This window comes from Panulirus ornatus, chromosome 50, assembly GCF_036320965.1.
Source record: "Panulirus ornatus isolate Po-2019 chromosome 50, ASM3632096v1, whole genome shotgun sequence".
Classification (NCBI taxonomy): domain Eukaryota; kingdom Metazoa; phylum Arthropoda; class Malacostraca; order Decapoda; family Palinuridae; genus Panulirus; species Panulirus ornatus.
The window spans coordinates 1,065,211-1,090,824 of NC_092273.1; the positions used below are offsets into that span (position 1 = coordinate 1,065,211).

Consider the following 25,614-nt stretch of genomic DNA (forward strand, 5'->3'; position numbering starts at 1 on the left):
TAGATGTGGCAGAGAATGGAACCACTGAAGTGGAAGTGAGTTACAGAGTGGGTGAGGAGTTGATGGTTTGCAGAACACTGGAGAAAGTTTGGAAAGAGAGAAGGCTATCTGGGAGGGCAAAAATTGGTTTGTTTGAAGATATACAAGTCCCACCTATATTATATGGATGTGAGGCATGGTCTATAGATAAGGCTGTCTACAGGAGGGTTGATGTGTTGGAAATTAAATGTTTGAGGACAGTATGTGTTGTGAGGTGGTTGTCAAAAGCTCTGCATGTATCAAGGGCAGCTACACGGTGATGATAAAACATTACTAAGATAGGAAAGAATGTCAATTGTGGATGTCACCTTATGGAAACCATACTGGTGATCAGAGAGGGGACTGTGAGATTCAAGATGTCTAAAGGTATAATAGTTGAGAGGAGATTCAAAGACTTTGGAAATAGTGGTTGTTAAAACACCAGGACTATAGTTAGAGGGGTTAGACTGGTCACTCTTCGTAGGGATGGGATGTACCAATGCATGCTTCCAAGAAGGAAAAGTTCTGGTTTTTAAAAAGAAACAAAACAGATGAGCAGGCACAGTTGCAAGCTCAGTAGTATTTCATCAAGACCAAAAGTCTTGCTTGTGTCCAGGGAGAGAAGCACTATTTGGACAGTCTTGACAAGAGATGACAGGGAGGGGCTTAGGATAGATAATAGGAGGAGCATCAGGGGATGAAGGAATGTTAGAGCCATCCAAGGGATAGTTAGGGGGAAAATGAGTACCAGATTTGCTTTGTCTATGAGAGAGACATATATAGTACTGTGTGAGCAGAGTAAAGGAAAGGTGGAGTGGCAGAAGTTGTTAGCAGTGCCCTTAGCTGAAGACCAGGAAGACCTGTTAGTAGATGAAAAGGAGAGGTTTTTCAGTTCACTTTGATGAAGGAATGCTTTGCCCAACTATCATTGGATGAAAAGGAGAGGTTATCACACTTTGCCTCATGGATAACATACTTGCAGTGATTAGGAGCAGTAATAGATGGTGAATGGAAGTCAGAAGGAGTTTTTCCAAGCCCAATATGCTTCCATTCTCACAACAACAACCTCTTCTATGCCTTTGGCAAAGATAGAAGTATCACCACATACAAGACAATGATTTACCTAAGGATAGTCAGAATAAAATTTTTTGTCAGTTATTTTAGTCTTTGTTGCGATGCTAATATTTACATTTAGAAGGGGCTTCTGGAGAGGAAGGTGCTGTTAAAATAGATACATTTATGAGAGTATGGTCAGATGAATTATTTGAGGGTGAGATTGTGTAGCTGCAGCATGAAGGATTGGAGGTGAAAAACAGATGCAGAATGCTAGGTTTGGAATGTGTTTTTTTTATGAAGAGTCGAATTAATTTCTTGTCAAACTCATCCTCTTGTATGAGTTTCAGTTTGGATTTAGATTGTCATTTTCTGCTGATATACAAGTTCCACACCTCTCAGATTATATCAGACTTGAATGTGATCAAGATAATGATATGGTTATGGTTATGTTAGGTATACAAAAAGCTTTTGATGTAGTAAATCACTGTATCTTAATTTATGAATTAGACATTTGTCTACATTTGTCTTTATGAAAATTCTGTAATTTGGTGTCAGTCATATCTGACTGGCTGGCCATAGGTCATAGATATACATGGTATGCTTTCTAATGCTAAATGTAAAATGTGTGGAGTTCTTTAACATTCCATACTTGGGCTTTTTCCTTTTCTGGAATTTGTTAACATCATGATGGTGGCAGTGACTTTACTGCATGATGGTTTACACATGACAGTATTGTCAGTGTCAGGAAAGAATTATCAGTGATAAAGGAGACCTTAAGTACCAAGATGGAATCAAGGAATGAGTAATTCACTGTGAATGAGTTACCATTGCATGTTGGTGAAACTGAGTCCATTTTGTTCCTCAAAGCAACGATTGAATAATCACATGATGGAAATGAAACTTTTTCAAAGTCATATGTAACCTGTTTAAGCATAACATCAGACCCCTCATTATTTGTGTGAGTATATCGTTTGAATTGCTTCCTGAAAGTTCAGACAAATTCAAATTTCTCTCCAGGAACACACACAATTTCAATATGAAAACTAGAAAACTTCTTGTATCAGCTTTGATTCATTGTTGTTTCACCTATGCTTGCTCATTATGGTATAGTGGCCTTCACCCTCTTAAACTCTGTCACATGTTGATGCAGGAAGCTTGGTATATTTTTGAGAAATTTGTGTCTCCATGACTCAGCAGCTCCATGGGAATCTAAGTTCTCCCAGCTTATTTACCTGTAATTGAAATCCTCTATCATCAGTAATTTATCATTTCCTAGGAGGTATTGTCTTGTTGCTGCCATCAACACCCTTATTGATACTTCATTTTTCTCTGTATGAACCTGTTTTCCATGGTTGTAGTTGTTTAGATTATTTGAAATTAAAAATATCAGGATATAGTTCCTACCCACAATAATCTTCTCCATTGTGCATTGTGTTAAGGCACCATCCACTGATATTTTCTGGAAGTTAATGGATTCCCTTATCAAGAGGGCTATTCCCCCTTTCTGTATTTTCTCTTTAATCTCCTTGCTGTTGTGTACCCTTCTGGACAGACTTGGTTGAAGTTAATTTCATTTATTAGTTTCACCTCCACCACTCCCACAATGCTTGGGTTGCACTTTCATAAATGATCTCTAAATTGTAGCTCTTTTCATTTGCCATCAGGCCATATGCATTTTTATACAGAACCTTTAGCCCAAGGCTTTTGCTTCCAGCTAGTTCTGGCTTCCTTGAAATAGAGGTGGAAGTTTTGCCTTTTGGTGGTTCTCCTTGGTTGTCTCATTCACATCCCTCCGTCTGTCGTTTTTGAGAAACACTCTTTTGAATCCCTCTTTACTGGCATGTGTATATATATATATATATATATATATATATATATATATATATATATATATATATATATATATATATATATATATAGGGAATCAGTGATGGATTGCACAAAAGATGCTTGTGGCATGAGAAGAGTGGGAGGTGGGTTGATTAGAAAGGGTAGTGAGTGGTGGGATGAGGAAGTAAGATTATTAGTGAAAGAGAAGAGAGAGGCATTTGGACAATTTTTGCAGGGAAAAAATGCAATTGAGTGGGAGATGTATAAAAGAAAGAGACAGGAGGTCAAGAGAAAGGTGCAAGAGGTGAAAAAGAGGGCAAATGAGAGTTGGGGTGAGAGAGTACTAAATTTTAGGGAGAATAAAAAAATGTTCTGGAAGGAGGTAAATAAAGTGCGTAAGACAAGGGAGTAAATGGGAACTTCAGTGAAGGGCGCAAATGGGGAGGTGATAACAAGTAGTAGGGATGTGAGAAGGAGATGGAGTGAGTATTTTGAAGGTTTGTTGAATGTGTTTGATGATAGAGTGGCAGATATAGGGTGTTTTGGTTGAGGTGGTGTGCAAAGTGAGAGGGTTAGGGAAAATGATTTGGTAAACAGAGAAGAGGTAGTAAAAGCTTTGCGGAAGATGAAAGCCGGCAAGGCAGCAGGTTTGGATGGTATTGGAGTGGAATTTATTAAAAAAGGGGGTGACTGTATTGTTGACTGGTTGGTAAGGTTATTTAATGTATGTATGACTCATGGTGAGGTGCCTGAGAATTGGCAGAATGCGTGCATAGTGCCATTGTACAAAGGCAAAGGGGATAAGAGTGAGTGCTCAAATTACAGAGGTATAAGTTTGTTGAGTATTCCTGGTAAATTATATGGGAGGGTATTGATTGAGAGGGTGAAGGCATGTACAGAGCATCAGATTGGGGAAGAGCAGTGTGGTTTCAGAAGTGGTAGAGGATGTGTGGATCAGGTGTTTGCTTTGAAGAATGTATGTGAGAAATACTTAGAAAAGCAAATTGATTTGTATGTAGCATTTATGGATCTGGAGAAGGCATATGATAGAGTTGATAGAGATGCTCTGTGGAAGGTATTAAGAATATATGGTGTGGTAGGCAAGTTGTTAGAAGCAGTGAAAAGTTTTTATCGAGGATGTAAGGCATGTGTACGTGTAGGAAGAGAGGAAAGTGATTGGTTCTCAGTGAATGTAGGTTTGCGGCAGGGGTGCATGATGTCTCCATGGTTGTTTAATTTGTTTATGGATGGGGTTGTTAGGGAGGTGAATGCAAGAGTTTTGGAAAGAAGGGCAAGTATGAAGTCTGTTGTGGATGAGAGAGCTTGGGAAGTGAGTCAGTTGTTGTTCACTGATGATACAGCGCTGGTGGCTGATTCATGTGAGAAACTGCAGAAGCTGGTGACTGAGTTTGGTAAAGTGTGTGAAAGAAGAAAGTTAAGAGTAAATGTGAATAAGAGCAAGGTCATTAGTTACAGTAGGGTTTAGGGTCAAGTCAATTGGGAGGTAAGTTTGAATGGAGAAAAACTGGAGGAAGTAAAGTGTTTTAGATATCTGGGAGTGGATCTGGCAGCGGATGGAACCATGGAAGCGGAAGTGAATCATAGGGTGGGGGAGGGAGCGAAAATTCTGGGAGCCTTGAAGAATGTGTGGAAGTCGAGAACATTATCTTGGAAAGCAAAAATGGGTATGTTTGAAGGAATAGTGGTTCCAACAATGTTGTATGGTTGCGAGGGGTGGGCTATGGATAGACTTGTGCGCAGGAGGATGGATGTGCTGGAAATGAGATGTTTGAGGACAATATGTGGTGTGAGGTGGTTTGATCGAGTAAGTAATAATAGGCTAAGAGAGATGTGTGGAACTAAAAAGAGCGTGGTTGAGAGAGCGGAAGAGGGTGTTTTGAAATGGTTTGGACACATGGAGAGAATGAGTGAGGAAAGATTGACCAAGAGGATATATGTGTCAGAGGTGGAGGGAACGAGGAGAAGTGGGAGACCAAATTGGAGGTGGAAAGATGGAGTGAAGGTGATTTTGAGTGATCGGGGACTGAACATGCAGGAGGGTGAAAGGCGGGCAAGGAATAGAGTGAATTGGATCGATGTGGTATACCAGGGTAGACGTGCTGTCAATGGATTGAATTAGGGCATGTGAAGCATCTGGGGTAAACCATGGAAAATTCTGTGGGGCCTGGATGTGGAAAGGAAGCTGTGGTTTCGGGCATTATTGCATGACAGCTAGAGACTCAGTGTGAACAAATGGGGCCTTTGTTGTCTTTTCCTAGTGCCACCTCGCACACATGAGGGGGGAGGGGGATGGTATTCCATGTGTGGCGAGGTGGCGATGGGAATGAATAAAGGCAGACGGTGTGAATTGTATGCATGTGCATATATGTATGTGTCTGTGTGTGTATATATATATGTGTACATTGAGATGTATGGGTATGTATATTTGCATGTGTGGACGTGTATGTATATGCATGTGTTTGGGGGTGGGTTGGGCCATTTCTTTCGTCTGTTTCCTTGCGCTACTTCGCAAATGTGGGAGAGAGGGACAAAGCAAAATAATGAAAAATAATAATATATATATATATATATATATATATATATATATATATATATATATATATATATATATATATATATATATATATTATTTTTTTATTTTTATTATACTTTGTCGCTGTCTCCCGCGTTTGTGAGATAGCGCAAGGAAACAGACGAAAGAAATGGCCCAACCCCCCCATACACATGTATATACATACGTCCACACACGCAAATATACATACCTACACAGCTTTCCATGGTTTACCCCAGACACTTCACATGCCTTGATTCAATCCACTGACAGCACGTCAACCCCGGTATACCACATCGCTCCAATTTACTCTATTCCTTGCCCTCCTTTCACCCTCCTGCATGTTCAGGCCCCGATCACACAAAATCTTTTTCACTCCATATTTCCACCTCCAATTTGGTCTCCCACTTCTCCTTGTTCCCTCCACCTCCGACACATATATCCTCTTGGTCAATCTTTCCTCACTCATTCTTTCCATGTGCCCAAACCATTTCAAAACACCCTCTTCTGCTCTCTCAACCACACTCTTTTTATTTCCACTCATCTCTCTTACCCTTACGTTACTTACTCGATCAAACCACCTCACACCACACATTGTCCTCAAACATCTCATTTCCAGCACATCCATCCTCCTGCGCACAACTCTATCCATAGCCCACGCCTCGCAACCATACAACATTGTTGGAACCACTATTCCCTCAAACATACCCATTTTTGCATTCCGAGATAATGTTCTCGACTTCCACACATTGTTCAAGGCTCCCAGGATTTTCGCTCCCTCCCCCACCCTATGATCCACTTCCGCTTCCATGGTTCCATCCGCTGCCAGATCCACTCCCAGATATCTAAAACACTTTACTTCCTCCAGTTTTTCTCCATTCAAACTTACCTCCCAATTGACTTGACCCTCAACCCTACTGTAACTAATAACCTTGCTCTTATTCACATTTACTCTTAACTTTCTTCTTTCACACACTTTACCAAACTCAGTCACCAGCTTCTGCAGTTTCTCACATGAATCAGCCACCAGCGCTGTATCATCAGCGAACAACAACTGACTCACTTCCCAAGCTCTCTCATCCCCAACAGACTTCATACTTGCCCCTCTTTCCAAAACTCTTGCATTTACCTCCCCAACAACCCCATCCATAAACAAATTAAACAACCATGGAGACATCACACACCCCTGCCGCAAGCCTACATTCACTGAGAACCAATCACTTTCCTCTCTTCCTACACGTACACATGCCATACATCCTCGATAATATCTTTTCACTGCTTCTAACAACTTGCCTCCCACACCATATATTCTTAATACCTTCCACAGAGCATCTCTATCAACTCTATCATATGCCTTCTCCAGATCCATAAATGCTACATACAAATCCATTTGCTTTTCTAAGTATTTCTCACATACATTCTTCAAAGCAAACACCTGATCCACACATCCTCTATCACTTCTGAAACCACACTGCTCTTCCCCAATCTGATGCTCTGTACATGCCTTCACCCTCTCAATCAATACCCTCCCATATAATTTCCCAGGAATACTCAACAAACTTATACCTCTGTAATTTGAGCACTCACTCTTATCCCCTTTGCCTTTGTACAATGGCACTATGCACGCATTCCGCCAATCCTCAGGCACCTCACCATGAGTCATACATACATTAGATATCCCTACCAACCAGTCAATAATACAGTCACCCCCTTTTTTAATAAATTCCACTGCAATACCATCCAAACCCGATGCCTTGCCGGCTTTCATCTTCCACAAAGCTTTTACTACCTCTTCTCTGTTTACCAAATCATTTTCCCTATCCCTCTCACTTTGCACACCACCTCGACCAAGACACCCTATATCTGCCACTCTATCATCAAACACATTCAACAAACCTTCAAAATACTCACTCCATCTCCTTCTCATATCCCCACTACTTGTTATCACCTCCCCATTTGCGCCCTTCACTGAAGTTCCCATTTGCTCCCTTGTCTTATGCACTTTATTTACCTCCTTCCAGAACATCTTTTTATTCTCCCTAAAATTTAATGATACTCTCTCACCCCAACTCTCATTTGCCCTCTTTTTCACCTCTTGCACCTTTCTCTTGACCTCCTGTCTCTTTCTTTTATACATCTCCCACTCAATTGCATTTTTTCCCTGCAAAAATCGTCCAAATGCCTCTCTCTTCTCTTTCACTAATAATCTTACTTCTTCATCCCACCACTCACTACCCTTTCTAATCAACCCACCTCCCACTCTTCTCATGCCACAAGCATCTTTTGCGCAATCCATCACTGATTCCCTAAATACATCCCATTCCTCCCCCACTCCCCTTACTTCCATTGTTCTCACCTTTTTCCATTCTGTACTCAGTCTCTCGTGGTACTTCCTCACACAAGTCTCCTTCCCAAGCTCACTTACTCTCACCACCCTCTTCACCCCAACATTCACTCTTCTGTTCTGAAAACCCATAGAAATCTTCACCTTAGCCTCCACAAGATAATGATCAGACATCCCTCCAGTTGCACCTCTCAGCACATTAACATCCAAACTCTCTTTTGCGCGCCTGTCAATTAACACGTAATCCAATAACGCTCTCTGGCCATCTCTCCTACTTACATACATATACTTATGTATATCTCGATTTTTAAACGAGGAATTCCCAATCACCAGTCCTTTTTCAGCACATAAATATACAAGCTCTTCACCATTTCCATTTACAACACTGAACACCCCATGTATACCAATTATTCCCTCAACTGCCACATTACTCACCTTTGCATTCAAATCACCCATCACTATAACCCGGTTTCGTGCATCAAAACCACTAACACACTCATTCAGCTGCTCCCAAAACACTTGCCTCTCATGATCTTTCTTCTCATGCCCAGGTGCATATGCACCAATAAATACCCATCTCTCTCCATCAACTTTCAGTTTTACCCATATTAATCGAGAATTTACTTTCTTACATTCTATCACATACTCCCACAACTCCTGTTTCAGGAGTACTGCTACTCCTTCCCTAGCATTTGGACAATTTTTGCAGGGAAAAAATGCAATTGAGTGGGAGATGTATAAAAGAAAGAGACAGGAGGTCAAGAGAAAGGTGCAAGAGGTGAAAAAGAGGGCAAATGAGAGTTGGGGTGAGAGAGTACTAAATTTTAGGGAGAATAAAAAAATGTTCTGGAAGGAGGTAAATAAAGTGCGTAAGACAAGGGAGTAAATGGGAACTTCAGTGAAGGGCGCAAATGGGGAGGTGATAACAAGTAGTAGGGATGTGAGAAGGAGATGGAGTGAGTATTTTGAAGGTTTGTTGAATGTGTTTGATGATAGAGTGGCAGATATAGGGTGTTTTGGTTGAGGTGGTGTGCAAAGTGAGAGGGTTAGGGAAAATGATTTGGTAAACAGAGAAGAGGTAGTAAAAGCTTTGCGGAAGATGAAAGCCGGCAAGGCAGCAGGTTTGGATGGTATTGCAGTGGAATTTATTAAAAAAGGGGGTGACTGTATTGTTGACTGGTTGGTAAGGTTATTTAATGTATGTATGACTCATGGTGAGGTGCCTGAGAATTGGCAGAATGCGTGCATAGTGCCATTGTACAAAGGCAAAGGGGATAAGAGTGAGTGCTCAAATTACAGAGGTATAAGTTTGTTGAGTATTCCTGGTAAATTATATGGGAGGGTATTGATTGAGAGGGTGAAGGCATGTACAGAGCATCAGATTGGGGAAGAGCAGTGTGGTTTCAGAAGTGGTAGAGGATGTGTGGATCAGGTGTTTGCTTTGAAGAATGTATGTGAGAAATACTTAGAAAAGCAAATTGATTTGTATGTAGCATTTATGGATCTGGAGAAGGCATATGATAGAGTTGATAGAGATGCTCTGTGGAAGGTATTAAGAATATATGGTGTGGTAGGCAAGTTGTTAGAAGCAGTGAAAAGTTTTTATCGAGGATGTAAGGCATGTGTACGTGTAGGAAGAGAGGAAAGTGATTGGTTCTCAGTGAATGTAGGTTTGCGGCAGGGGTGCATGATGTCTCCATGGTTGTTTAATTTGTTTATGGATGGGGTTGTTAGGGAGGTGAATGCAAGAGTTTTGGAAAGAAGGGCAAGTATGAAGTCTGTTGTGGATGAGAGAGCTTGGGAAGTGAGTCAGTTGTTGTTCACTGATGATACAGCGCTGGTGGCTGATTCATGTGAGAAACTGCAGAAGCTGGTGACTGAGTTTGGTAAAGTGTGTGAAAGAAGAAAGTTAAGAGTAAATGTGAATAAGAGCAAGGTCATTAGTTACAGTAGGGTTTAGGGTCAAGTCAATTGGGAGGTAAGTTTGAATGGAGAAAAACTGGAGGAAGTAAAGTGTTTTAGATATCTGGGAGTGGATCTGGCAGCGGATGGAACCATGGAAGCGGAAGTGAATCATAGGGTGGGGGAGGGAGCGAAAATTCTGGGAGCCTTGAAGAATGTGTGGAAGTCGAGAACATTATCTTGGAAAGCAAAAATGGGTATGTTTGAAGGAATAGTGGTTCCAACAATGTTGTATGGTTGCGAGGGGTGGGCTATGGATAGACTTGTGCGCAGGAGGATGGATGTGCTGGAAATGAGATGTTTGAGGACAATATGTGGTGTGAGGTGGTTTGATCGAGTAAGTAATAATAGGCTAAGAGAGATGTGTGGAACTAAAAAGAGCGTGGTTGAGAGAGCGGAAGAGGGTGTTTTGAAATGGTTTGGACACATGGAGAGAATGAGTGAGGAAAGATTGACCAAGAGGATATATGTGTCAGAGGTGGAGGGAACGAGGAGAAGTGGGAGACCAAATTGGAGGTGGAAAGATGGAGTGAAGGTGATTTTGAGTGATCGGGGACTGAACATGCAGGAGGGTGAAAGGCGGGCAAGGAATAGAGTGAATTGGATCGATGTGGTATACCAGGGTAGACGTGCTGTCAATGGATTGAATTAGGGCATGTGAAGCATCTGGGGTAAACCATGGAAAATTCTGTGGGGCCTGGATGTGGAAAGGAAGCTGTGGTTTCGGGCATTATTGCATGACAGCTAGAGACTCAGTGTGAACAAATGGGGCCTTTGTTGTCTTTTCCTAGTGCCACCTCGCACACATGAGGGGGGAGGGGGATGGTATTCCATGTGTGGCGAGGTGGCGATGGGAATGAATAAAGGCAGACGGTGTGAATTGTATGCATGTGCATATATGTATGTGTCTGTGTGTGTATATATATATGTGTACATTGAGATGTATGGGTATGTATATTTGCATGTGTGGACGTGTATGTATATGCATGTGTTTGGGGGTGGGTTGGGCCATTTCTTTCGTCTGTTTCCTTGCGCTACTTCGCAAATGTGGGAGAGAGGGACAAAGCAAAATAATGAAAAATAATAATATATATATATATATATATATATATATATATATATATATATATATATATATATATATATATATATATATATATATTATTTTTTTATTTTTATTATACTTTGTCGCTGTCTCCCGCGTTTGTGAGATAGCGCAAGGAAACAGACGAAAGAAATGGCCCAACCCCCCCATACACATGTATATACATACGTCCACACACGCAAATATACATACCTACACAGCTTTCCATGGTTTACCCCAGACACTTCACATGCCTTGATTCAATCCACTGACAGCACGTCAACCCCGGTATACCACATCGCTCCAATTTACTCTATTCCTTGCCCTCCTTTCACCCTCCTGCATGTTCAGGCCCCGATCACACAAAATCTTTTTCACTCCATATTTCCACCTCCAATTTGGTCTCCCACTTCTCCTTGTTCCCTCCACCTCCGACACATATATCCTCTTGGTCAATCTTTCCTCACTCATTCTTTCCATGTGCCCAAACCATTTCAAAACACCCTCTTCTGCTCTCTCAACCACACTCTTTTTATTTCCACTCATCTCTCTTACCCTTACGTTACTTACTCGATCAAACCACCTCACACCACACATTGTCCTCAAACATCTCATTTCCAGCACATCCATCCTCCTGCGCACAACTCTATCCATAGCCCACGCCTCGCAACCATACAACATTGTTGGAACCACTATTCCCTCAAACATACCCATTTTTGCATTCCGAGATAATGTTCTCGACTTCCACACATTGTTCAAGGCTCCCAGGATTTTCGCTCCCTCCCCCACCCTATGATCCACTTCCGCTTCCATGGTTCCATCCGCTGCCAGATCCACTCCCAGATATCTAAAACACTTTACTTCCTCCAGTTTTTCTCCATTCAAACTTACCTCCCAATTGACTTGACCCTCAACCCTACTGTAACTAATAACCTTGCTCTTATTCACATTTACTCTTAACTTTCTTCTTTCACACACTTTACCAAACTCAGTCACCAGCTTCTGCAGTTTCTCACATGAATCAGCCACCAGCGCTGTATCATCAGCGAACAACAACTGACTCACTTCCCAAGCTCTCTCATCCCCAACAGACTTCATACTTGCCCCTCTTTCCAAAACTCTTGCATTTACCTCCCCAACAACCCCATCCATAAACAAATTAAACAACCATGGAGACATCACACACCCCTGCCGCAAGCCTACATTCACTGAGAACCAATCACTTTCCTCTCTTCCTACACGTACACATGCCATACATCCTCGATAATATCTTTTCACTGCTTCTAACAACTTGCCTCCCACACCATATATTCTTAATACCTTCCACAGAGCATCTCTATCAACTCTATCATATGCCTTCTCCAGATCCATAAATGCTACATACAAATCCATTTGCTTTTCTAAGTATTTCTCACATACATTCTTCAAAGCAAACACCTGATCCACACATCCTCTATCACTTCTGAAACCACACTGCTCTTCCCCAATCTGATGCTCTGTACATGCCTTCACCCTCTCAATCAATACCCTCCCATATAATTTCCCAGGAATACTCAACAAACTTATACCTCTGTAATTTGAGCACTCACTCTTATCCCCTTTGCCTTTGTACAATGGCACTATGCACGCATTCCGCCAATCCTCAGGCACCTCACCATGAGTCATACATACATTAGATATCCCTACCAACCAGTCAATAATACAGTCACCCCCTTTTTTAATAAATTCCACTGCAATACCATCCAAACCCGATGCCTTGCCGGCTTTCATCTTCCACAAAGCTTTTACTACCTCTTCTCTGTTTACCAAATCATTTTCCCTATCCCTCTCACTTTGCACACCACCTCGACCAAGACACCCTATATCTGCCACTCTATCATCAAACACATTCAACAAACCTTCAAAATACTCACTCCATCTCCTTCTCATATCCCCACTACTTGTTATCACCTCCCCATTTGCGCCCTTCACTGAAGTTCCCATTTGCTCCCTTGTCTTATGCACTTTATTTACCTCCTTCCAGAACATCTTTTTATTCTCCCTAAAATTTAATGATACTCTCTCACCCCAACTCTCATTTGCCCTCTTTTTCACCTCTTGCACCTTTCTCTTGACCTCCTGTCTCTTTCTTTTATACATCTCCCACTCAATTGCATTTTTTCCCTGCAAAAATCGTCCAAATGCCTCTCTCTTCTCTTTCACTAATAATCTTACTTCTTCATCCCACCACTCACTACCCTTTCTAATCAACCCACCTCCCACTCTTCTCATGCCACAAGCATCTTTTGCGCAATCCATCACTGATTCCCTAAATACATCCCATTCCTCCCCCACTCCCCTTACTTCCATTGTTCTCACCTTTTTCCATTCTGTACTCAGTCTCTCGTGGTACTTCCTCACACAAGTCTCCTTCCCAAGCTCACTTACTCTCACCACCCTCTTCACCCCAACATTCACTCTTCTGTTCTGAAAACCCATAGAAATCTTCACCTTAGCCTCCACAAGATAATGATCAGACATCCCTCCAGTTGCACCTCTCAGCACATTAACATCCAAACTCTCTTTTGCGCGCCTGTCAATTAACACGTAATCCAATAACGCTCTCTGGCCATCTCTCCTACTTACATACATATACTTATGTATATCTCGATTTTTAAACGAGGAATTCCCAATCACCAGTCCTTTTTCAGCACATAAATATACAAGCTCTTCACCATTTCCATTTACAACACTGAACACCCCATGTATACCAATTATTCCCTCAACTGCCACATTACTCACCTTTGCATTCAAATCACCCATCACTATAACCCGGTTTCGTGCATCAAAACCACTAACACACTCATTCAGCTGCTCCCAAAACACTTGCCTCTCATGATCTTTCTTCTCATGCCCAGGTGCATATGCACCAATAAATACCCATCTCTCTCCATCAACTTTCAGTTTTACCCATATTAATCGAGAATTTACTTTCTTACATTCTATCACATACTCCCACAACTCCTGTTTCAGGAGTACTGCTACTCCTTCCCTAGCATTTGAACGATTTTTGCAGGGAAAAAATGCAAATGAGTGGGAGAGGTATAAAAGAAAGAGGCAGGAGGTCAAGAGAAAGGTGCAAGAGGTGAAAAAGAGGGCAAATGAGAGTTGGGGTGAGAGAGTATCATTAAATTTCAGGGAGAATAAAAAGATGTTTTGGAAGGAGGTAAATAAAGTGCGTAAGACAAGGGAGCAAATGGGAACTTCAGTGAAGGGCGCTAATGGGGAGGTGATAACAAGTAGTGGTGATGTGAGAAGGAGATGGAGTGAGTATTTTGAAGGTTTGTTGAATGTGTTTGATGATAGAGTGGCAGATGTGGGGTGTCTTGGTCGAGGTGGTGTGCAAAGTGAGAGGGTTAGGGAAAATGATTTGGTAAATAGAGAAGAGGTAGTAAAAGCTTTGCGGAAGATGAAAGCTGGCAAGGCAGCAGGTTTGGATGGTATTGCAGTGGAATTTATTAAAAAAGGGGGTGACTGTATTGTTGACTGGTTGGTAAGGTTATTTAATGTATGTATGACTCATGGTGAGGTGCCTGAGGATTGGCGGAATGCTTGCATAGTGCCATTGTACAAAGGCAAAGGGGATAAGAGTGAGTGCTCAAATTACAGAGGTATAAGTTTGTTGAGTATTCCTGGTAAATTATATGGGAGGGTATTGATTGAGAGGGTGAAGGCATGTACAGAGCATCAGATTGGGGAAGAGCAGTGTGGTTTCAGAAGTGATAGAGGATGTGTGGATCAGGTGTTTGCTTTGAAGAATGTATGCGAGAAATACTTAGAAAAACAAATGGATTTGTATGTAGCATTTATGGATCTGGAGAAGACAATGATAGAGTTGATAGAGATGCTCTGTGGAAGGTTTTAAGAATATATGGTGTGGGAGGCAAGTTGTTAGAAGCAGTGAAAAGTTTTTATCGAGGATGTAAGGCATGTGTACGTGTAGGAAGAGAGGAAAGTGATTGGTTCTCAGTGAATGTAGGTTTGCGGTAGGGGTGTGTGATGTCTCCATGGTTGTTTGATTTGTTTATGAATGGGGTTGTTAGGGAGGTGAATGCAAGAGTTTTGGAAAGAGGGGCAAGTATGAAGTCTGTTGTGGATGAGAGAGCTTGGGAAGTGAGTCAGTTGTTGTTCGCTGATGATACAGCGCTGGTGGCTGATTCATGTGAGAAACTGCAGAAGCTGGTGACTGAGTTTGGTAAAGTGTGTGAAAGAATAAAGTTAGTGGTAAATGTGAATAAGAGCAAGGTTATTAGGTACAGTAGGGTTGAGGGTCAAGTCAATTGGGAGGTAAGCTTGAATGGAGAAAAGCTGGAGGAAGTGAAGTGTTTTAGATATCTGGGAGTGGATCTGGCAGCGGATGGAACCATGGAAGCGGAAGTGAATCATAGGGAGGGGGAGGGAGCGAAAATTCTGGGAGCCTTGAAGAATGTTTGGAAGTCGAGAACATTATCTCGGAAAGCAAAAATGGGTATGTTTGAAGGAATAGTGGTTCCAACAATGTTGTATGGTTGCGAGGCGTGGGCTATGGATAGATTTTTGTGCAGGAGGGTGGATGTGCTGGAAATGAGATGTTTGAGGACAATATGTGGTGTGAGGTGGTTTGATCGAGTAAGTAACGTAAGGGTGAGAGAGATGTGTGGAAATAAAAAGAGTGTGGTTGAGAGAGTAGAAGAGGGTGTTTTGAAATGGTTTGGTCACATGGAGAGGATGAGTGGGGAAAGATTGACCAAGAGGATATATGTGTCAGAGGTGGAGGGAACGAGGAGAAGTGGGAGACCAAATTGGAGGTGGAAAGATGGAGTTAAAAAGATTTTGTGTGATCGGGGCCTGAACATGCAGGAGGGTGAAAGGCGTGCAAGGAATAGAGTGAATTGGAACGATGTGGTATACCGGGGTCGACGTGCTGTCAGTGGATTGAACCAGGGCATGTGAAGCGTCTGGGGTAAACCATGGAAAGTTGTGTGGGGCCTGGATGTGGAAAGGGAGCTGTGGTTTCGGTGCATTATTACATGACAGCTAGAGACTGAGTGTGAACGAAAGGGGCCTTTGGTGTTTTTCCTAGCGCTACCTCGCACATATGAGGGGGGAGGGGGTTGTTATTCCATGTGTGGCAAGGTGGCGATGGGAACAAATAAAGGCAGACTGTATGAATTATGTACATGTGTATATATGTATATGTCTGTGTGTGTATATATATGTGTACATTGAGATGTATAGGTATGTATATTGTGAGTGTGTGGACATGTATGTATATACCTGTGTATGTGGGCGGGTTGGGCCATTCTTTCGTTTGTGCCCTTGCACTACCTCGGTAACGCGGGAGACAGCGACAAAGCAAAATAAAATATATATATATATATATATATATATATATATATATATATATATATATATATATATATATATATTTTTTTTTTTTTTTCATACTATTCGCCATTTCCCGCGATAGCGAGGTAGCGTTAAGAATAGAGGACTGGGCCTTTGAGGGAATATCCTCACCTGGCCCCATTCTCTGTTCGTTCTTTTGGAAAATTAAAAAAACAAACCGAGAGGGGAGGATTTCCAGCCCTCTGCTTTCTTCCCTTTTAGTCGCCTTCTACGACACGCAGGGAATACGTGGGAAGTATTCTTTCTCCCCTATCCCAGGGATGTATATATATATACATATTGTTGTCTTTTGTTGTCTTTTCCTGGCGCTACCTCGTGCACATGCAGAGGAAGGGGGTTGTTATTTCATGTGTGGCGTGGTGGCGACAGGAATGTATAAGGGCAGACAGTATGAATTATATACACGTGTATATATATATATGTATACATTGAGATGTATAGGTATGTATATGATGTGTTGATGTGTATGTGGGTGTATGTGTTTAAGTACTTTGTGGCTACATATCTTCATATTAGATTTTACCATAAGTGGCCTTTCCCTTGTGTTGGGTGCATTTTCCCATTATCCTAACCTCTTTAGTTTTTTACCTTTTTCTGTTAAATCCATTTTGTGAAGTACTTTCTGGACCTTGTACTCTGGGTTTGCTTTCCTTCTTATTTGGCTGGTGATCTTCCTCCAACCTAAAGACCTTTAATGACTTATGCTTGTTTACCTCCTTTTGCAGTTTTCCTTACAGATATAGTTACCTGTCTTTCTGTTATGTGTTGCAGTTTTGCAATGTTCCCCTCTGTATCTCATACCTCATCTTAAATTTGCATTTTCATCTCCATACCACTGTCCTGGACAATATTTGTGTGTTTAACTCTTTCACCTAATTTACTACATGATTCCTTAATGGACATGTCTTTGACAGGCCTCCACAATGGTCTTCTGCAGTATTTCATTGTCTGTCTGTGTCAAGATTTCTAGATTAGTGTTTTTCATTTGTTTGAATTTTTTCTGCCAAGCAGTCATTTTCCATTTTGAAATCCTTTCTTGGTTTTTGTGTCCTGTTTTCTTCTTATGTACATTGGCTAAGGGCATTCTCCAGTTCTTCATTTCACTGTCATACTCAACCATATTTCTGCCTAACTTGTATACCTCTGTTTCTCTCTGGCTTTTCTTACTATCCTTAATGAAGACCTCCAGCTTTCTCAGTTTGTTCTGTAGGTCCCCTTTTAGTACCTTTTGGCACTTTTCATGATTTCTAAGTTTTCTTCAGCTTCCATATCCTGTCTTCCAAGTGGTGTATTGGTAAAAGAACCTTGTTCATACCCACATTGTCCAAAAGGTATGATATCAGCTGTTTGGTACTCTGCAGCACCCTTTGTACCATTAGTCTCCCTTATGAATCCCTCAAAATCAAAATCAGTCTTCTTCCTTTGCTGTCTCATTTACCTTTTTTAATCCCTCTGTATACTCCCAAATTGTTCAGTTAGCCAAAAATTTCTTGGAACTCACTGCCTTAGAGCTTATAGAAACAGACTTATCTTGGTTAAGACTATTCTACCTGTTGGCCTAAGGAACCTTGTCTGCTTGGCCCTTGCAGTATTAGTATGCTTACTGTACCCTCTTAATGTTTGGAATTGTGGTTCAATAGCCTAATCTTTCATAATTGTGCCAATTAGTGTTAATCTGGTCTGTTTAACTTATTTTCACTCTTTTCACTATATTTCACGAAGCCATAAAACATCAAAGTAACTTATGGAACAATGTGTGGAGCTTTGGTGTAAATATAAGGCTTTTCAGTGAATTATACATGACATTTGGAGCATGGATGTGTGCAGATGAGGCTGCTGTTCATCTGGTCATGATGCCAACTTCCTAGCATCAGTTTAAAGTAGGTTGTCTGATGCAAAATTTTCTCTTGACAAATTTTCAGCTAAAATTCTTTGTAAAAGAGAAAGATACTTCTTTCATGAACTCACTCTGTTATGGCTTTTATTACAGGTATACACAAGTGAAGAAGCTTTGCAACAGAATGAGCACCTACCCTACAGCTATCCAAATTTGTCACGCTACATACAAGACATGAATTTGCTCTGTGCACTTATTGCAAATGGCCCAGTCAAATCATTTTGTTATCGCCGTCTGCAGTACCTGACCTCAAAATTTCAATTACATGTCCTTCTCAATGAGATGAGGGAACTTGCTGCACAAAAGGCTGTACCACACCGGGACTTCTATAACATAAGAAAAGTGAGTATATGAGTTTTGATTCTTTGCTTTTTATTGTACACAACTGTTTTCAGAGAATCTTTTTTGTGCCGTATTTCTTTTCATCTTATGTCGTTGAAGGCCTAATTTCATATCATCTATGGGTTTTTATAAACTTTCAAAATGTTAGCTTCTCTTTTCCCAGCACACATTCATTGAACACCAAATGCATCCATAAGGAATCAGAGAATCTGTCAGATGTTCCAGCAAGAAGCAAGTGTCAAATGATTAACAAAACATTGCTCTCATGAAAAAAAATTCAATCAACCTCTCCATCAGACACTGCTGTGAGCATCACTTACTTGCCAAATATCAACATCTCCTGAGAGAAATGATTAATTAATTTCACATAAAATCATGTTGCCTCTTTGAAGCTGTTGAATGTTACACTATGCATAGAGATTGCTGTAAGATACCTCATGACTCTTTGGGAAGTGGAATGAAGTGCAGCCCAGCTTTTAGTCAAAGGTGTTGCATAAATTCTGGTTTTCTTTTTAACTGTTCTTTTCTTTTCATGCTTGATTGTCTTTTAACACATCAGTGAGGTAACACCAGGAACAAATGAAGAAAGGCTGCTCACATCCATTCTTTATCTGTTATGTGTAATGCACTGAAACACAGCTCCTTGTCCACAAGCATGCCCACAAACCTTTCCGTTGTTTACCCTGGATGTTTCACATGTCCTCGTTTAGTCTGTTGACAGCACGTTGACCCCAGTATACCACATCATTCCAATTCACTATGTCTTGTGCATACCTTGTAACTGTTCCAAGCCTGGAATTATTGAAAGATTGACATTGTCTTCATTTCTTAACACTGGTGGTGTGTCTCAAGGATCTGTTGTACTTATATTTCTTTACTAAATTACTTTTGCATCTCGTCTATGGAAAAATCATTTTAATCAATTTTGACAAAACATACTTATTAATGATACCATTACAAAAGATTTTAAGATTCAAAGACACAGTGTGTGCAATAAGGTTTTAAATGTAGGACAGTCATCAGTTTTTTGTTTTTGCTTTTTATTCTTATTGTTAGGGAAGGCAACCGAGGAAGTAGTACTAAAGGATGACCTAATTTTTAGTGAAAAAGTTATTGATGTACCATAAAAATGAACTTTGAAGTGTATGTTGTTCTTTGAGGCCTTGACTGTATATATCACTAGAATGGCTATACAATCTATACCATGGACTGATTTCCCCGTGAGAAGTGATGATTACGTATTAAGGAGACACCTGGGGATAGGGGAGAAAGAATACTTCCCATGCATTCCTCGCATGTCGTAGACGGAGACTAAAGGAGACGGGAGTGGGGGCTGGAAACCCTCCTCTTCTTGTATTTTAACTTTCTAAAAGGGGAAATAGAAGAAGGAGTCAAGCAGGGAGTGCTTATCCTCCTTGATGGCTCAGATTTGGGTGTCTAAATGTGTGTGGATGTAACCAAGATGAGAAAAAAGGAGAGATAGGTAGTATGTTTGAGGAAAGAAACCTGGATGTTTTGGCTCTGAGTGAAACGAAGCTCAAGGGTAAAGGGGAAGAGTGGTTTGGTAATGTCTTGGGAGTAAAGGCAGAGGTTGATGAGAGGACAAAAGCAAAGGAAGGAGTAGCACTACTCCTGAAGGTTGATGAGACGACAAAAGCAAAGGAAGGAGTAGCACTACTCCTGAAGCAGGAGTAGAGGGAGTATGTGATTGAGTGTAAGAAAGTAAACTCTAGATTGATATGGGTAAAACTGAAAGTGGATGGAAAGAGATGGGTGATTATTGGTGCCTGTGCACCTGGGCATGAGAAGAAAGATCATAAGAGGCCAGTGTTTTGGGAGCAGCTGAGTGAGTGTGTTAGTAGTTTTGATGCACGAGACCGGGTTATAGTGATGGGTGATTTGAATGCGAAGGTGCGTAATGTGGTAGTTGAGGGAATAATTGGTGTACATGGGGTGTTCAGTGCTGTAAATGGAAATGGTGAAGAGCTTGTAAATTTATGTGCTGAAAAAGGACTGGTAATTGGGAATTCCTGGTTTAAAAAGTGAGATATACATAAGTATACGTATGTAAGTGGGGGGGGGGGTGAAAATTCTGGGAACCCTGAAGAATGTTTGGAAGTCGAGAATATTATCTCGGATGGCAAAAATGGGTATGTATGAAGGAATAGTGGTTCCAACAATGCTGTATGGTTGCGAGGCGTGGGCTATGGATAGAGTTGTGCGCAGGATGGTGGATGTGCTGGAAATGAGATGTTTGAGGACAGTATGTGCTATGAGGTGGTTTGATCGAGTAAGTAATGTAAGGGTAAGAGAGATATGTGGAAATAAAAAGAGTGTGGTTGAGAGAGCAGAAAAGGGTGTTTTGAAATGGTTTGGTCAGATGGAGAGAATGAGTGAGGAAAGATTGACTAAGAGGATATATGTGTCAGAGGTGGAGGGAACGAGGAGAAGTGGGAGACCAAATTGGAGGTAGAAAGATGGAGTGAAAAAGATTTTGAGTGATCGGGGCCTGAACATGCAGGAGGGTGAAAGGCGTGCAAGGAATAGAGTGAATTGGAACGATGTGGTATACCGGGGTCGACGTGCTGTCAATGGATTGAACCAGGGCATGTGAAGCGTCTGGGGTAAACCATGGAAAGTTCTGTGGGGCTTGGATGTGGAAAGGAAGCTGTGGTTTCGGTGCATTATTACATGACAGCTAGAGATTGAATGTGAACGAATGGGGCCTTTGTTGTCTTTTCCTAGCGCTACCTCGCACACATGAGGGGGGAGGGGGTTGTTATTCCATGTGTGGCAGGGTGGCGATGGGAATGAATAAAGGCAGACAGTATGCATTATATACATGTGTATATATGTATATGTCTGTGTGTGTGTATATATGTGTACATTGAGATGTATAGATATGTATATTTGCGTGTGTGGATGTGTATGTATATACATGTGTATGTGGGTAGGTTGGGCCATTCTTTCGTCTGTTTCCTTGCGCTACCTCACTAACGCGGGAGACAGCGACAAAGCAAAATAATAAATAAATGAAATATAAAAGATATACGTATGTAAGTAGGAGAGATGGCCAGAGAGCGTTATTGGATTACGTGTTAATTGATAGGCACGCGAAAGAGAGACTTTTGGATGCTAATGTGCTGAGAGGTGCAACTGGAGGGATGTCTGATCATTATCTTGCGGAGGCAAAGGTGAAGATTTGTAGAGGTTTTCAGAAAAGAAGAGAGAATCTTGGGCTGAAGAGAGTTGTGAGAGTAAGTGAGCTTGGGAAGGAGACTTGTGTGAGGAAGTACCAGGAGAGAATGAGTACAGAATGGAAAAAGGTGTGAACAAAGGACATAAGGGGAGTGGGGGAGGAATGGGATGTATTTAGGGAAGCAGTGATGGCTTGCATAAAAGATGCTTGTGGCATGAGAAGGTGGGAGGTGGGCAGATTAGAAAGGGTAGTGAGTGGTGGGATGAAGAAGTAAGATTGTTAGTGAAAGAGAAGAGAGAGGCATGTGGAGAATTTTTGCTGGAAATTAATGCAAATGAGTGGGAGATGTATAAAAGAAAGAGGCAGGAGGTCAAGAGAAAGGTGCAAGAGGTGAAAAAGAGGGCAAATGAGAGTTGGGGTGAGAGAGTATCATTAAATTTTAGGGAGAATAAAAAGATGTTTTGGAAGGAGGTAAATAAAGTGTGTAAGACAAGGGAGCAAATGGGAACTTCAGTGAAGGGTGCTAACGGGGAGGTGATAACAAGTAGTGGTGATGTGAGAAGGAGATGGAGTAAGTATTTTGAAGGTTTGTTGAATGTGTTTGATGATAGAGTGGCAGATATAGGGTGTTTTGGTTGAGGTGGTGTGCAAAGTGAGAGGGTTAGGGAGAATGATTAGGTAAACAGAGAAGAGGTAGTAAAAGCTTTGTGGAAGATGAAAGCCGGCAAGGCATCGGGTTTGGATGGTATTGTAGTGGAATTTATTAAAAAACGGGTTGACTGTATTGTTTACTGGTTGGTAAGGTTATTCAATGTATGTATGACTCATGGTGAGGTGCCTGAGGATTGGCGGAATGCATGCATAGTGCCATTGTACAAAGGGAAAGGGGAAAAAAATGAGTGCTCAAATTACAGAGGTATAAGTTTGTTGTGTATTCCTGGGAATTCATATGGGAGGATATTGATTGAGAGGGCGAAGGCATGTACAGAGCATCAGATTGGGGAAGAGCAGTGTGGTTTCAGAAGTGGTAGAGGATGTGTGGATCAGGTGTTTGCTTTGAAGAATGTATGTGAGAAAAACTTAGAAAAGCATATGGATTTGTATGTAGCATTTATGGATCTGGAGAAGGCATATGATAGAGTTGATAAAGATGCTCTGTGGAAGGTGTTAAGAATATATGGTGTGGGAGGCAAGTTGTTAGAAGCAGTGAAAAGTTTTTATCGAGGATGTAAGGCATGTGTACGTGTAGGAAGAGAGGAAAGTGATTGGTTCTCAGTGAATGTAGGTTTGCAGGCAGGGGTGCGTGATGTCTCCATGGTTGTTTAATTTGTTTATGAATGGGGTTGTTAGGGAGGTGAATGCGAGAGTTTTGGAAAGGGGGCAAGTATGAAGTCTGTTGTGGATGAGAGAGCTTGGGAAGTGAGTCAGTTGTTGTTCGCTGATGATACAGCGCTGGTGGCTGATTCATGTGAGAAACTGCAGAAGCTGGTGACTGAGTTTGGTAAAGTGTGTGAAAGAAGAAAGCTGAGAGTAAATGTGAATAAGAGCAAGGTTGTTAGGTACAGTAGGGTTGAGGGTCAAGTCAATTGGGAGGTAAGTTTGAATGGAGAAAAACTGGAGGAAGTGAAGTGTTTTAGATATCTGGGAGTGGATTTGGCAACGGATGGAACTATGGAAGTGGAAGTGATTCATAGGGTGAGGGAGGGGCAAAAGTTCTGGGAGCCTTGAAGAATGTGTGGAAGTTGAGAACATTATCTAGGAAAGCAAAGATGGGTATGTTTGAAGGAATAGTGGTTCCAACAATGTTATGTGGTTGCAAGGCATGGGCTATAGATAGAGTTGTGCAGAGGAGGGTGGATGTGCTGGAAATGAGATGTTTGAGGACAATATGTGGTGTGAGGTGGTTTGATCGAGTAAGTAATGAAAGGGTAAGAGTGATGTGTGGTAATAAAACGAGTGTGGTTGAGAGAGCAGAAGAGGGTGTTTTGAAATGGTTTGGACACATGGAGAGAATGAGTGAGGAAAGATTGACAAAGAGGATATATGTGTCAGAGGTGGAGGGAATGAGGAGAAGTGGGAGACCAAATTGGAGGTGGAAAGATGGAGTGAAAAAGATTTTGAGTGATCGGGGCTTGAACATGCAGGAGTGTGAAAAGCGTGCAAGGAATAGAGTAAATTGGAACGATGTGGTATACTGGGGTCGACGTGCTGTCAATGGATTGAAGCAGGGCATGTGAAGCGTCTGGGGTAAACCATGGAAAGTTCTGTGGGGCTTGGATGTGGAAAGGGAGCTGTGGTTTCAGTGCATTATTTCATGACAGCTTAGTGTGAACGAATGTGGCCTTTCTTGTCTTTTCCTAGAGCTACCTCGCACTCATGAGGGGGGAGGGGGCTGTTATTTCATGTGTTGCGAAGTGGCGATGGGAATGAATAGAGGCATACAGTATGAATTATGTACATGTGTATATATGTATATGTCTGTGTGTGTATCTATATGTATATGTTGAGATGTATAGGCATGTATATTTGCATGTGTGGACGTGTATGTATATACATGTATATGTGGGTTGGTTGGGCCATTCTTTCGTCTGTTTCCTTGCGCTACCTCGCTAATGCGGGAGACAGCGAGAAAGCAAAATAAATAAAAAATAATACCTTCCTTCATGCAAAGTTCAGTCAAAGGCAGTTTTTGCATGAATTTGTTTTCTCTCATGTCTCTTTCTCAGATATCACTTTAGGCTTTTCTCATTTTCATCATTAAGTGTCTGTCCTTTGTTGTAAATGTTCTCAGTATCATTCTACTCATTATTTGACAGGAAAGCACTATGATATCATTTTAATGTGTTACATGAATTCAAGTTTTTCACTGACAGTAACTCCCAAATCTTTGGCATTTGCTTCACTCTTTTCTTTTACCTGTGGGGCCTCTGTAAGTGGGCACTGCAATGGGGTTAGCTGTCTCATGACTGACATAATCAGATTTCTCTTCATTTAATTTCATATACTTATCATCTGCTCATCTGTAGATATGATCCAGGTCTCTTAGTTTTTTCTTGAACTTCCACACTCACTATTGCTTTACTTACTCCCATGTTATGTTTGAAACATCTGTCTACTCTCTTACTTCCTTATGCATGTCTAAGATCATGATTACAAAGAGGTATTAGCTAGAACTGTTCCTTCAGGTACTCCAGCCAGCACATCTTCTTCAAATATGTTTCCATTTGCAATTTCTTTGAATTATCTGATGGGTAAAATTTCTTCTATCCATTTTTCTCTCATTCTTTCTATATTTTGCCATGCCATTTTCTTTAGTAACACTTCATAGTTAAGTAGTTGAAATGCTCTTGCAGTATCAAGAAAAACAGTTTTCAGACTTTTTCTATATAAAAACTAACATATATGTCATTATAATGGGCTTGTGGTTGCTTTTGCATACTAGAGACAAAATCATGCTGTGCTTCATTTAAGAATATGTTAGAAATACTTTATGTGTGAAGTTAGGCTGACTTATCTGTATTGTTTTGCAAGTAATTTACATCCTCCTTCATGCATATGTGTTACGTATGCCAGTTTGTGTATTTCTGCTCTGCTTGTTTGGTCTATGCTTTGTCTTTGCAGCATTGTAAAAGGTTTGGCTATTGTTTCTTTCACCCTTTTAAGAAACTTTGGTGGAATCCCATCTGGTCCTGGAGCTGAGTTCTCTCAAAGTTGATCAGTTACTTTGATTGTGTCACTTTTTGATAATTTTATATCTTTGAGTGCATGCTCATTTTAACCTTTAAATATTTCATCATCTATTTCTTTATGCTCCTTTGTACTAAACACTGACTAATATTGTTCAGTATCATTTGACATATTCTTTTGTGGTCATTTACATAAA

The 25,614-nt window shown here is 41.1% G+C and overlaps 2 protein-coding genes across 2 annotated transcripts in view; one reads left to right on the top strand and one right to left on the bottom strand.

Moving 5' to 3' along the window:
• Window positions 1-18,559, top strand: part of LOC139764711 (AMP deaminase 2-like) — a 181,726-nt gene extending 163,167 nt beyond the window's left edge. Inside the window, exon 11 of the mRNA XM_071691598.1 lies at window positions 18,284-18,559. Within this exon, the coding sequence (XP_071547699.1) occupies window positions 18,284-18,544 (261 nt within the window). The 3' untranslated portion in view covers window positions 18,545-18,559. The remainder of the gene's footprint in view (window positions 1-18,283) is intronic.
• Window positions 18,560-24,575: 6,016 nt separating this feature from the next.
• LOC139764712 (uncharacterized) overlaps window positions 24,576-25,614 on the bottom strand; it is a 38,112-nt gene continuing 37,073 nt past the window's right edge. The window contains exon 4 of the mRNA XM_071691599.1: window positions 24,576-24,671. Within this exon, the coding sequence (XP_071547700.1) occupies window positions 24,576-24,671 (96 nt within the window). The remainder of the gene's footprint in view (window positions 24,672-25,614) is intronic.